At 32.3% G+C, this 13,451-nt stretch overlaps 1 protein-coding gene across 17 annotated transcripts in view; it reads right to left on the reverse strand.

Annotated features, from left to right (window-relative positions):
- The window catches only part of LOC119073839 (longitudinals lacking protein, isoforms A/B/D/L), a 144,156-nt gene that overhangs the window by 89,896 nt on the left and 40,809 nt on the right, over positions 1-13,451 (reverse strand). Inside the window, exon 5 of one of the 17 annotated variants that reach the window (XM_037179656.1) lies at positions 1,403-2,523. The exons of 15 other annotated variants lie outside the window; for them this stretch is intronic. In XM_037179656.1, coding sequence (XP_037035551.1) covers positions 1,451-2,523 — 1,073 coding nt within the window. In that variant the 3' untranslated portion in view covers positions 1,403-1,450. Of the gene's footprint in view, positions 1-1,402; positions 2,524-13,451 lie in introns of those variants that run through there. One more of the 17 variants, XM_037179657.1, reaches the window with a different exon arrangement.

Consider the following 13,451-nt stretch of genomic DNA (forward strand, 5'->3'; position numbering starts at 1 on the left):
ACTTCGTCGATCTGGTCGGCCCTCCAGTTTATGTACAGCATCGAAATGTTGCTTTAAATTGTGCTTATGTTTACTCCGAAAACCACATTGACTACATCTAAATCTGGCTGCCTTACCGCACTCATAGCGCTCATGACGATTTTGTGTGTACTTTGTTCGATAAATTCGGCCACACTTGCCGCACGGAAACGAACTTTCGAATGGTAACTTTTCTAGCGTTATGCTCGAATTTAGCTCCAACGGAAATCGACGTTCATCTAAAAAGAATGGTTGGAAAATTAATTAAATTTTAGCGTCAAATTGATTAGATATTAAAAATGAATTAGAGAAGTGGATAGGTTGACTATAAAGTAAATACTTTCACCATTAATGTTTTCGAATGCACAGGTTACAGTTTATAGTTTACAGAAAGAAAACTCACCAACCGTGTTCATATTCAGATATATTCTAATTTATTTAACGTTACGTATATTTATAAAAATGCATCTCTTCTCTTTATTTATAGTTTTCAAGTTTTTTTTTGTTTGTTTTTTAATTTAAATTTAATGAGAATTCACACACATAAAAATAAAATCTTATCGCTTACTCTTACTAACTTAGCTTAATTTCTATATTTTAGGAAAAGCTTTCTTCATTTTTAATTCTTATTTTTGGATATTAATTTTCAGTTTAAAAAAAAAGTTTAAACAAAAGTTCCAGTTAATCTAAGACTTAACTATTATTTGCTGAAAATATAATTGAAACGAAAATGATTGGATCTTCACATCACAAAAAAATAAGTTTGTGCAGCTGTAGCATATCTAGATGCATTGTATAATACATTTAGAAAAAAATCAAACAAAATTCGTAAATATTATTTGTGATGAACCTGAAATTCGAGGAGAAGCACTAAATTTACCGTTATATTGAGCACTGAGCAATACAGACAATAGGTTGCTTTAAACATGGAAGAGTAATTCCAACCCTCATCTTGCAATTCTAAAGGAAGTAGTAAATTCGGAAGTTCTGTTTTTGAATGAAAAATGAATTTTAAATTCAACCAATCAAAAATGTTCAGAAGTCAATCTGGATGGCGCTTAATAATAGATTTGGTTTCGAGTCCAATTAGTAGAATTGCAAATTTTTTCTCTCTCAAATTGAAATGCCTTAAAAAAACGTTCAACATTTTGTTCAAGGGTGTCACTATAATGTATACGCAAATGCATCTTCCCTTTCTATATTTTTAAATTTGGCCACTTTTGTCAAAACGAACCTTTCATTGTACGAGAGCCTTCTGTGAGCAGAGTCATTTTTTTAAACAAACTAAAACTGCAGATAATTAGCCAGTCATTGTGCAAAAAGTCATTAAACATATCCACAAAATCATATCCTAAAAACTGTGAGATTTTGGAGACAAATATCAGCCATGGTACATGTAGGTTAAGCAAATCAACTGCTGAGAACAAATCTCTTAACCGCTGACATCGTCATTCCCAGTCGAAGCTCGTTTTTTTCGACGGCTTTCTAACTGCGGTTTTTCGGAGTGATGCTTTCGAACATGTACCCCCAAATTACCCCGCTGTTTCGCCTTATACTCACAATACGGACATTTGTAAGTCGGCTCTTTGCCATTGCACTCAACCGATTCGTGTCGACGTAGGGTGGATTTCCAGCGATAGCGCTTACCACAATGGCGACATGCATACAATTCATTTGGCTCGTCGCTTCCGCTTTGGTTCATTATCGGATCGTTGATGGATGATAGATCGAAATTTTTTATTGCATTCGCGGCTAGTAGCGAATATTTTTCGGCTAACGTTGATATATCACTGTCTTGGAGGCGCTTAATTTCTAAATCAGTCGGATAGCCAATTTTTGTGCCATCAGGTAGCTCAATGTCGTCAATGTCTGCATATTTGACAGCAAGATCATTACTAGAAGTTGATGTGGGAACAACGGTTACCGTTTGGGACATCGTCGAGCTCAACTCATTCTGATTGGTTTCTGTCTGTTGTTGCGGTATTGGAGTAAGTTTCTGTGTAATGGTCGTTGACAGTGGGAGGGTTATTGTGGTTTGCATTGGTATTGAAGCTAAGGGTAATTTTATTGGCGTGGCTATGGGCAATGTTATGGGTGTTTGTAAGTGAGTGGTCATTGGAGCTGTGGTTAAGGTAGTTAGAGTAGTTGACGACGACGACATTGTCGTAAATGGGGTCAATACACACGACATGCCGATATTATTATTCATTTTTGTCGGCGTTGACAGTGCAATATCGCTAGCATCTATACTCCCTTCGTCAATTTTTTTCATTCCCGAATATTTAATGCGGGGATGCGTTTTCGTTGCTATTAATATCTGATATGATGGATTTATTGCTGATGTAGCCGAGCTACATATGCTGCTTAACGTTCCAATGTTACTGAACGACACTGGAATCATTATCTTTTGCGTACCAAGTGGAAGATCCTTTTTGGCGATTGTGGTTATCGATGTTGGTTTGGATAGAGTTACGTGTGGCACTGATTGGGGAAGATTCGTTTTACCTATAAACAAGAATAGAAATAAGAGCAATGAGCAATGGGTCAAATTTCGATGGATCGGTCAACGAAAATACAAATTTTTGTCAAAAATTGAAAACGAAAAAGTTAAATGAATTCGTATAATAATGAACAATGCAAATTGATTTATTGAATTTTATTGGAAAAATGATTTTAAATTTGAAAACAAATTTGGCGGTAGAAATGTTTTCCGATCGAACCATGAAAGTCTTCTAGGTTTTTCTTATTATTATTGTTGCCAGAGTAGATGTTTGCCATTCCAGCCTAAAAAGAATAAGAATTGAATTAGAAAATTGATTTAATTCGGATTGATAAACCATAATGCAGTAAGTATGCTGTTAGCTGGAAGCTGTCCAGTCCAAACTTACAAGTTTTAACGTATTACTACACCTAAAGTAATAAACACTGACGGTAATGTAGATCTTCAGCGGATCACAGAAAATGTCAGGGACTATCTTTGGCGAAACAATTTCCCATTTTTTTTAAATTTTCCTACATTTTCCACAAAAATATACTTTTTTGGGAAAATTCCGGAAAATTCAACAAAATGTGGGAAAAAGTTTTCCTCAAAATATTCCTCGGAAAATACGAAGCCAAAATTTGAGTGCAGCCTTATATTTCGTAGCGCAACCGATTTCTGTCGAATTGATGGAAAGCGAAGATTCTATTGAAAACGTAAGTGATGCAATGAAATGAACTTGCTTTGTAATCGAATTCACAAGATTCTTGAGACTCGGGTTTCGTGTGTTTTTGCGGATCTGCATAAAGTCGAAAGCACGCGAGCAATTTTGCGTTCCTGTGAGCGACATGCTGCGTTTTCCATTGTTTGACAGGTGCCACAAATCAGATCATTGTCGGTGTCTGCAAAATTGCTCGTGTGTTTTCGTCCTAAATTTCAGTCGATCACGTCGATCACACCTGCAAAACCGATTTTCACCTCATGATATAAATGAATTCAAATCATTTACTTTAAGAAACAAAAAAATTTATTTTTGACCTACGCATATCATAAAAAAAACTAAAATTTTTGTCCAATTATCAAATGATTATCGTTATTTCGAATAATAAACTAAAAACAAAAATAAATTTACAAAAGAAAAAAATAAAGCAAAAAATTTATTTAGATCCAAAATATCAAAATTTAAAACGAGAAAAAACTAAAAACTTAAATTAGAACCGAATGTTCCTTTCTCATGTGTTCGTTTAAAAATGCTTGCGTTCGATAGACTAAGGAACATAAAGGACACTTGAAGGCAAACGGTCGCAATTGTCGATTATTTGATATGGCTGCCGTTGCGTTTATCGACTGAGATGTTTCTTGAGTGACGGCATCCAGACTGAGTCTGGACCGATTAAATATAGACACTTCTTTAGCTCGTTGCATGAACCAAGCTAAATGTTCACGACTCAACATTCTTTCAATATTATCAGCTATGCCAGGTAGTACCAGATTTGGTGAGCCTGGAAATAAAAAAATGATTTTTTGTTTCGTTTTGACTAAGTTTTTCGGTGCACAAAATTTTTGGTTTTGATTTGTTTGCTAAAATAATATTCAGGATAAAAGCGCTAGAGAAGTAGATGTATACATAGCTGATTTGTTAGTGTAATATAAACAGTAAAAAGATTAGAATCCGTAGAACGAATGGTGGCATTTTTTTGTGTATCATTTTTGATAAATCCCTGAAATGGCGACAGCTATGAAACGAATACAAAAACAAAGAATTTTAACTGAAAAATATTTTAAATTTAATTTATTTTTAACACATCTCTTCTTATCTAAACGGTAAATTAACCTAAAACTTCACATTTTGCAAGCGCTGCTAAGCGATTAGTATACTTCGGCATTTTCATATTGTTCATTTGCGTCCGCCTCGTCCGTATTAACGGCGGATGTACTATGCTTCGAGAAGTGACGATTCAAATGATACTTTCGTTTGAAATTTTTCGTGCACATCGTACAGGAAAATTTTCGACCATGACAGTCTAGATTGACATGTCGCACCAGACTTCCGCGAGAGTTGTAGACCTTACCACAACCTCGAGAGCATGCAAAAAGTTGCCGCCGCCAGAAACTTTCAGAATAGTAACCTGCAAAGAATTGTTCAATCTGTTAGTTATGAAGGATTTCCGTTGATTTGTTCTTATCAAGCAAAAACTATGGACAACACTCAAATGTCGTGATTTTAATTGAGTAAAAGTTTGTTTAAATTATTGCAAAATCATTGCTTATATTGGTCAGAGTTGTGCATATCGAATTGAGTCACACGGAAAATGGATTACGCTTACGATTCAATAAGACGACGCCACAACGTGAAGCACATTTCAATGATAGTATAATTACGATAGCAGCAGATTATATCAGATCGTCATACCGTAGACTCCTTTCCAATATTTCACACGAAAAGAAAATTTAAAATTTTCCAAATTTGGTCAGAAAATATATTTTTTCACACTTAAAGCAATCACACTTATGCGGTGGAAAAGAGTGGTTACATTTTTTGAACAGAATAATATTTCAGAATTTCACTAGTATGTCCATGAACGGTATTGTAATGTCGCTTCAAGTGGAATTTTCGTCGGAATTTTTTATAACAAATTTGGCACTCAAAATTTTTCACATCATTACTGCACTCGACCTTCACATGCCGCTTCATATTGTTCATCGAAGTATACGATCGGCCACAGCCATTGTCACAAAAGTATTTTTGCGGTTTGCTAATTATATCACCGATATGATGGTACGATGCCGGAGCTGGATAGTGATGGTATTGTAGCAGTTCTAAAACGAAATAAATGAAGAAAAGGAAAACCATTAGATAGCGGAAATGGGAGATTGATTTTGGTTTTGTTTCGAAATCACCTTTTTTCATCAATAAGAAACTTCAATAGAATCAACGAAATCGTCTAGTTCTAGTTTCTTATGCAGTTATCGGAATAAAACTTGTAACAAAAATGGGTTTCATGCTTGCGGACAGAAAATGTCTCTACCGACACCTGTTTTACGCATTATCCGGTCTTGTTTGAAAATTTGTTGATTTGGTTCTTTGGCGTGTTGTAGTCATAGAAATACCTATTTCTCACACGTCAAAACAACAAACTTCGAAATTTCAAGACTGTAATGTGTACTATTGACAGTTTATTCCTCATTCTTTTCTGAGATTTCAATTTCAAGACTCGTTTCTTAAAAACAAAAAAGATGAAAAAAGCTCTTATCAACGTTCAACGTTTTAATAATTCTTTTCTTGTAAATAAATTAGTAGAACATTTAACAACACGACACAAAATCCCATAAAAATATTTTTTTTTATTTTGTTAATCGAAAACAAATAAGTTCAATCGAGAAAATGGAAATAATCGCACGGGAAAAAGGAATAAATTTTTTGTAATTCATCCAAAGTTCAGTGAATTTATCAAGAAAATTGAATAAAATTCATTCGACTCTGGGTGCCGATTCTAGTGAATTTAAGAATTCTAAACTTGACAGTTGTCACCTTAATGCTAATGTGGTTCATACGATTCGTAACGTTTAAGGTGACAACTGTCAAGTTACGAATTCTTAAATTCACGAGAAATGGCGCCCTACGCTATAAAATTGAACGATTCAACACCTAGCATGAACTATCACGATGCACTCGTTTGGTCAGGGCCATTATTGGTAATTTTAACTGAAAATTTCTGAAATTTATAAGATTCACCAAAGATTTTCCAGAAATTTACTAAAATTTACCGAAAACGTTTCGGTAAATTTTGGTAAATTCAGTACATTTTTTGGTAATTTCAGTAACTAAGATTACCGATAATGGGCTCTGCTTTTGGTATGGCGTTCTAAATTCGATTTATGCCGAAATTTCGTCGTTGGTATTTAGTACGATTGTACCAAATATAAATAATCTGTAAGAAATTGGAGTTGTGGTATGTCTCTGGTTTAGAAATTAGAAAATAATAAACTCCTAAAAACAATAAATTATTCACAGAAGAAGAAAAACATTAAAATCATCAGTGGGTTAAAAAAGCACTTTAATTAAAGTCGAAAAATTAAAAAAAGGATTAAAATCACACGAAATTAAATTTTCTTCAAATAAATAAAATTTCAGAATTAACTCTATCGTTAAATCCAATGTTCAAAATAGATTTTTAAAATAATTAACCGAGTTGAAAAATGCAATAATTTTTTTCGAAATTGTTTTTAATTAAAATTTTTAAATTTTTTTTTTGTAGGCCAACCAGTCCTACGAACTTATCAAGAAGTAAATAATACAGAAAATTATAGTGATGATAATAAAAATCAACTTTTATAATAGAGGATGAAAATCACACATCGTTTAAGGACATATCGTTCAGTCGTTGTAAGAACAAAAACATAACTAAGAGCTAAGACAAATTTATAGAATGATTCTCTCTATAAATGTTACTAATTATAATGTTATGTCAAGCATAAAATCACAAATTTATAGATTTCTCATTTACGTTTCAGTAAGGAACGTGTGTAAGGAAAATGTGAACATAAATGTAACTACGAAAAACGCAGATCTTGTTTTCTTTATGAACAGGGGACAATATAAGTGATCAGACAAATTCATAAAACAACTTTTTTTTATCAAAATAACTCAGAAACCACTTCATCCCACAAACAGTAAATTGAACTTGGGATCATCCGGTGGCAAATATTTATGTTTCTGTTGAATGTGTTTCTTCAGATCATGGCGATATTTCGTCGTATGAGGACAGTACGAGCAGTACATGGTCGGCTGTTGGCCACATTCGTATTTTTTGTGTCGCTGTAAACTTCCACGCACACGATATCGCTTGTGACATTGATCACATTCGAATAGGATTTTCGAGTGATTTTCATCGTGTGACCATGGATGATCTGAAAGGAGAAAATCGTATTGTTAATAATTGTGTTTTTGTGACACGTAATTTATGTGTGTTTGATTAAGCCCTGTAAAAGTTTAAATAAATTAGAAATGTAAGGAGGCATTGTTGTCGGCAAATAGATTAAACAAAAAAAAGAACGAAAGGAAAATGACTAACCAGCCCAAATCGGAAGAAAAATTACAATGTGGATTTTGTGGATTTTATTACAAAATTTATATATTTTCTTATCTAAAAATATTTTAGAAACTATTTTTAATAAATATTTAGATTGTACAATAATAAAATTAGAATGAAAAAATAATAATTATAAATAATACTAACGACATGAGTTTACTTTTTCAGTTTTTATGTTTTAATTAAAACAAACAAGGAAATTAAAACTAATTAAGAGAATTGAAGACGCAAAAAAAAGTTAATTATTTCTAATTCTAACTAACTTACATGTCTAGACGGAATGCATTTAGTAAAAGAAACTTGAACCGAGATTGTAAAACTGTTTGTATCTTATCACAAGAAAATTATATTTTCACAGAGTTAATATAGCGCTATTATTATTTGCTAAGTACGTTTTCGTCGCAAAAAGTAAGAATTTAATTTTTGTTTGTTCTCAATGAAAAAGCAAAGCGATTAACAGTCAATAAATTATTATAACAAAGCGCGACAGATTGATTGAACGATAAAACATTTTTAAATTACTCTTCACAATCATTTTTCTGTTAATTTCTTAATGTTTTAACTAAAATTAGAGATATTTCTCTTGATCATCATTAACTTTTAAGCTCATCGTTCAGAATGAATAAAAAACTTATTTTACTCGCTGCCCCCACAAACCTCGTCCATTACTTATTGATGTTAAAACACAGGGTTTTGTAAGATGAACTATGTACTTGATTGGACATTTTTACTTTGAGCCTAGTGAGACTTAGTTATCCGTGAACTATAAACTTCACACTGCCAAAGAATATCCAACCAAGAGGTTATCACTCAAAACCCAACGGGTCTGATAGTCGAGGCATCGGGTCTGATAGTCGAGCCATATTATTATTTTTTTGTTTAAACCGATGAGTTATATTGATTGAAAGATGAAAAACGACAAAGCAGAACCGTAACACTTGAATGACCCAATGAAAGAGGTCCCAATGTATAAAAATTCCTCAAGGTAACGCAAACCTTCAGCTTAAATTAGGGACTCATAATTTCGAGTGTATTCTAGTGCAGAGCAATATTCTCAATACTCGATACATTCATAAGGTGCTAGATAATATTGGATATGGTTCTGCACACAGATTCACTCAAGACAAGGTACTGGACTGGCTTATTTTTGCAGCTTTGCATTATCTTTCTTTGTATTGGTTTAGTTACATAAGAAAACGAAACGTTTGTCAAAGAAATGAAGTGAATTTCTTACCAAAAATTTGTTTCTCGTTCTGCTAGCAAGAACTAAGGAAATTGAGATTGGAAACTTATCAAAAATATAGAATTTCAATAACATCATAAATATATGTACATCACTGTCCGGTTGATCACTGAAAACGAAATTGATCAAAATTGAATCACTGTTTCTGAGAATAATTTTTCTTTTTCACAGGATAGTAATCTCTATCTGAATGAAAATCAGTTTTCTTACAACAAAATATCTCTTTTGTCTCCGAATAATGATTTGTTTGCGAATGTTATTAGTAAAAAAAGGTTTTCATTAATATTTAAAAAAATTAAAATCAATTAACTAGCGCATCGAATATCATTAAATAAAAATTGTCTTTTGTCATTGTCATCGAGAGACAATTTGGAAAATTAAGTAATTAATTAATTATTATAAATACGATTATAATCAAAATATAATTTAAAACTATCGTACGAATGAAATCAATAATAAAATGTTGGAGGGAATGTCATGTAATATTATCCGTATAAATCAGTAAATCGTTACCCAGCCACTGTTGTGTGTAACAAAACATGTTCCAAAAAAATAATAAAATAAATTAAAAAAAATTCTTTCTCCTCTTTTTATGTAAAAAAAATGTAAATTATCACAAGGTTTGAGAGTCATCGTAACCGAAGAAATTATTCCATGGTTTTGCAAATGATTTATCATCATCTTTAATACTGTTAACCAAACCTTCTCGCGTATGCTTCTCCATATGCTTACGCAAATTCCGTCGTTGCGTCACAACTTTGGGACAAATAGGGCACTGGGCTCCACGTCCGCACTCCTTCATGTGACCGCGGAGACCGCTGATCTTCTTATATTTTACGCCACACTGTGGACATACGAATCGTGACTGTCCATCGTCCATGAATATCACTTGCGGTTCCAGAATGCTAAGCCATGGCTCTAAAAATGGAAATAGAGTGGTCGGATATTAGTTGTCGGATATATTCCAGGATGATCGATCTGAATTTTCATTAATTCTTTTTTTTTAAATAATAATTACCTTCACAAACAGTAGATTTGTAACTATGTTCAAAATTAAATAGAGAGTGAACTACAATATAATATAGTCGTAGTAAGAGTAAATAAGAAGCGCCCAAACACCAATTTATTAGAAAATTTTATATATTAAATATATGTAACAACCAAATTAAACGTATACACAGATCAGAAAAGTTTTTATTTTCAGCTAAAAAACAACATTTTACATTTTGGGTGCGAGATTTTGGATTTTTTTTTAAATTTTATTTCGTTACAACTTTAAAAATTGACTTGAATCCATTTCATTTTCGTGCTTTCGAAACGGTAATCTTATGCACGGTAAGTAAATGTCGAGATACTAGAAATCCATACGAGAATTTTTTATTACATTCTGGACAATAATATCCACGAGATTTATCACATTCGTGCCGAATGTGTCGCAGAAGTGACGTTCTATGTTCGTATCTGAAAAATATTACGAAATCCAAAAAAGAAAATCGAAAACGTTTAGAAAATTACGATCTGTTAAAGTTAAAAGAAAATATTCATTCACACCTTCGACCACATCGTTGGCAAAAATAATCCGTTTTAACAAAATTATCTTGACGCCGGTTTCTCGTCACTATCCGTATGCTTTTCTTCTTTGCAGCTGTAAGGAATCGATGGAAAATTATGAATTAGCAACAGTTGAATAACATTATAACATTGTAAGCACTAAGAAAACATAGAAGATAGCAACGGTTAAATAAAAATTGAATTCATTTATTAAAGTCAACAGAAACAATTTATCTCTTTGGCTTTTCATTGGATTTCATAATATTTTAACTTCCGTTTTCCTACTTGTGCTGATCAACAATGTCTCGGTTTTCTATCACTTTGTGAGTTACACATAAATAAAAAGTCAGAAATTTTCAATTATTCACCTGACAACTGCGGTTGTTAACATAACTTTCATATATTTCAAAAAAAAAAATCTTTTCATCAAAAGTTACAAAAAGCATTGCTTTTAATTAGTTCGGAAATTGTAAACACTTCAGTCGATGCTCTTTCAATCGGAAATGGTACTTGAATCGTGAAAAGCAAAATTCGCAAGAAAATTTTGGCACAACGATACCACACTCAAATTTAATGTGACGATGGAGATTTCCCTTTGAGCTGTACGTCTTCTTGCAGTTTGCGCATTTGTTGAGCTTATTTTTTGATTTCCACGAACCTAAAATAAATTTTTGATTTTATTGAAACAAAACGAAAAAAAAATATTGACAGTGAAGAGTCTGATGAAAGTGGTTTTTTAGACACATAGTATAAACATAAAAATGAGACATTTAACTAAACGTAAAGAATGAAGAGTTCACTAAATACCAAATATGAAAATGACTTTGAGAGAAAAATTCTTTTCGAATTTTAAATGGATTTTAGCATCTCGAAATCAAAAGCGTTTTTTTTAGAAATTCAAATCACTTATTACACCATAAATTAGAGAAGAGAAAAATCATCCGTTTACAGCCGGGGAATTATAACTTTCATCATTGTATGCGATTTCAATCATTTCACTTGTGGTAATGATGGTATATCATGTGGTTACAACCAGGGGTTATTATTGGTAACTTGAATTACCAACTTTTTTCTAATTTACCGATGAAATTTCCTAATTTACTCACAAAATTACCGAACTTACTTTTTGGAAATTAGGTAAGTTCATAGATAAATTCGATATTACCAATTATATGCCCTGGTAAGAACTGAATTCGCATGCAATAATGGAAGTTACAATTCGTTGACTGTATGTTCAAAGAAAAGTCACAATTAAAAATTGTTAGCCAAAAATATAAGGAAAAATCTTACATTTGGCCACGATTTTCTTAATTTTTTTTTATAGAAAAAAAGTTGAGATCACAATTTCAAACACAAATTAACTTAAAACTTAAATTTCATCTAATAGCTACACTTCGTCCTATGTTGCATCAGTTGGAAGTTGTGTTTGAATTTGGCTTTGCAGTACCTGCAAAAGAATTTTGGCTCTACGTTACATTCGTATTTCTGATGTCGCCGTAAATTTCCCACCGAACAATATGCCTTATCGCAATTTTCACATTCCAATCTGTTGCTTTTCCAATAACCTAAAAAAGAGTGGGGGTAGTTGAGAAGGATGTTTAAAAAAACGTTCATCATCATAACAAACTTTTTTTTATTTTATTTGTGTCGTACAAAAACTAAGAAAACTAAGGAATCATTCGGTTCCGAGATAACTTTTTCAACTTTCTACATAAAAAATCGAGAAAATGCAAAATCGAAAGTACTTTGGTTTTCGTTCATTTATTGAATGCAAGGAAAACTTTATGATTTTCAGTTCATTTTTTCGATTTGAACAAATAAATAGAACGAGGTTCCGATCGATTTTTCAGCAAATTTAGACCGAATGCTAAGAGTTTTAATTCAAATTTGTTCTTTTTCTAATTCAATACTCAATACAAAATCAGAACTTTGGTTGACCGAAAATATTTTTTTCTAAAACAAACCTGAGATCACAACATCAAACATCAAACAAAATTTTACATAACGTTTCAAGTGAGTTTTCCTTATTTCCTTAAGCGTCTGATTGCTATTGCAACGGTCTTAAATATAAACCCATAAAAAATAGGTGAACTTGATCGACTCTGTCGTTTCTGTAGTGCCATAAATGCATCGTGTTCTCAATTTAATTACACTTCAACCTATGCTGCCTCAGTAGGAAGTTGTGCTTGAATTTGGCCTTGCAGTGGCTGCAAAAAAATTTTGGCTCTACGTTACATTCGTACTTCTGATGGCGCCGTAAACTTCCCAATGTACAATACGATTTATCGCAATTTTCACATTCCAATTTGTTGTAATTGTGATAACCTAAAAAAATTGAAATTGTTGAAAAAAATGTGTCAAGTACTTAGGGATACATAAGTTAACATTCATTATATAATGTGGCCGTTTAAATTTATCGGTATTCTTTGGTGGTGAGAAAACTTTGTATACGTTTGAGACAATGCAAATCAAAATCAAAACTTTGGTTTTTTAATAAAGGCTAACCTAAGTAATTCAACTGTTGGATGTAAACTTAACAACAGAACGAAACGGAATTCAATGCTCTTTTTACGATGGACTGTTTTTTGGAAACATTCTCCCATATTTTCCTGCATTTTCCCCCAATTTTCCTAAATTTTTCCAAAACTTGGAAAAAACTAGGAAAATCAAGTAAAATATGGGAAAACAGTTTCCCAAAAATTATCCTTGTTTTCTACAGAGAAATACGAAAATATCAGTTAAAAGTCGTTGGTACGCTAAAGTCATCGATTAGTTTAGGAATTCTCTAAATTCGAAATTTTATTCCTACTAATTTTCGCCATCATCTTACGACAATGGCAACTGAAACTGAAAATTTTTTGTGTTCCTTTAAAAAGAGTTTACCGTTTCTGGATGCCGATTCTCAAAACATTCGTAAGTTTAAGAATTCGTAACTTGACAGTTTCAATGGGATTTTATACACGCAACTGTCAAGTTACGAATATTTGGAGTTCCGAATGTATGAGAATCGAGGCCTTGTGCAATATTTTAAGTTAAAGTTGAAATTAAAGCGCTGCTGATGTCTTAA

Source organism: Bradysia coprophila, unplaced genomic scaffold (genome assembly GCF_014529535.1).
Source record: "Bradysia coprophila strain Holo2 unplaced genomic scaffold, BU_Bcop_v1 contig_138, whole genome shotgun sequence".
NCBI lineage: Eukaryota > Metazoa > Arthropoda > Insecta > Diptera > Sciaridae > Bradysia > Bradysia coprophila.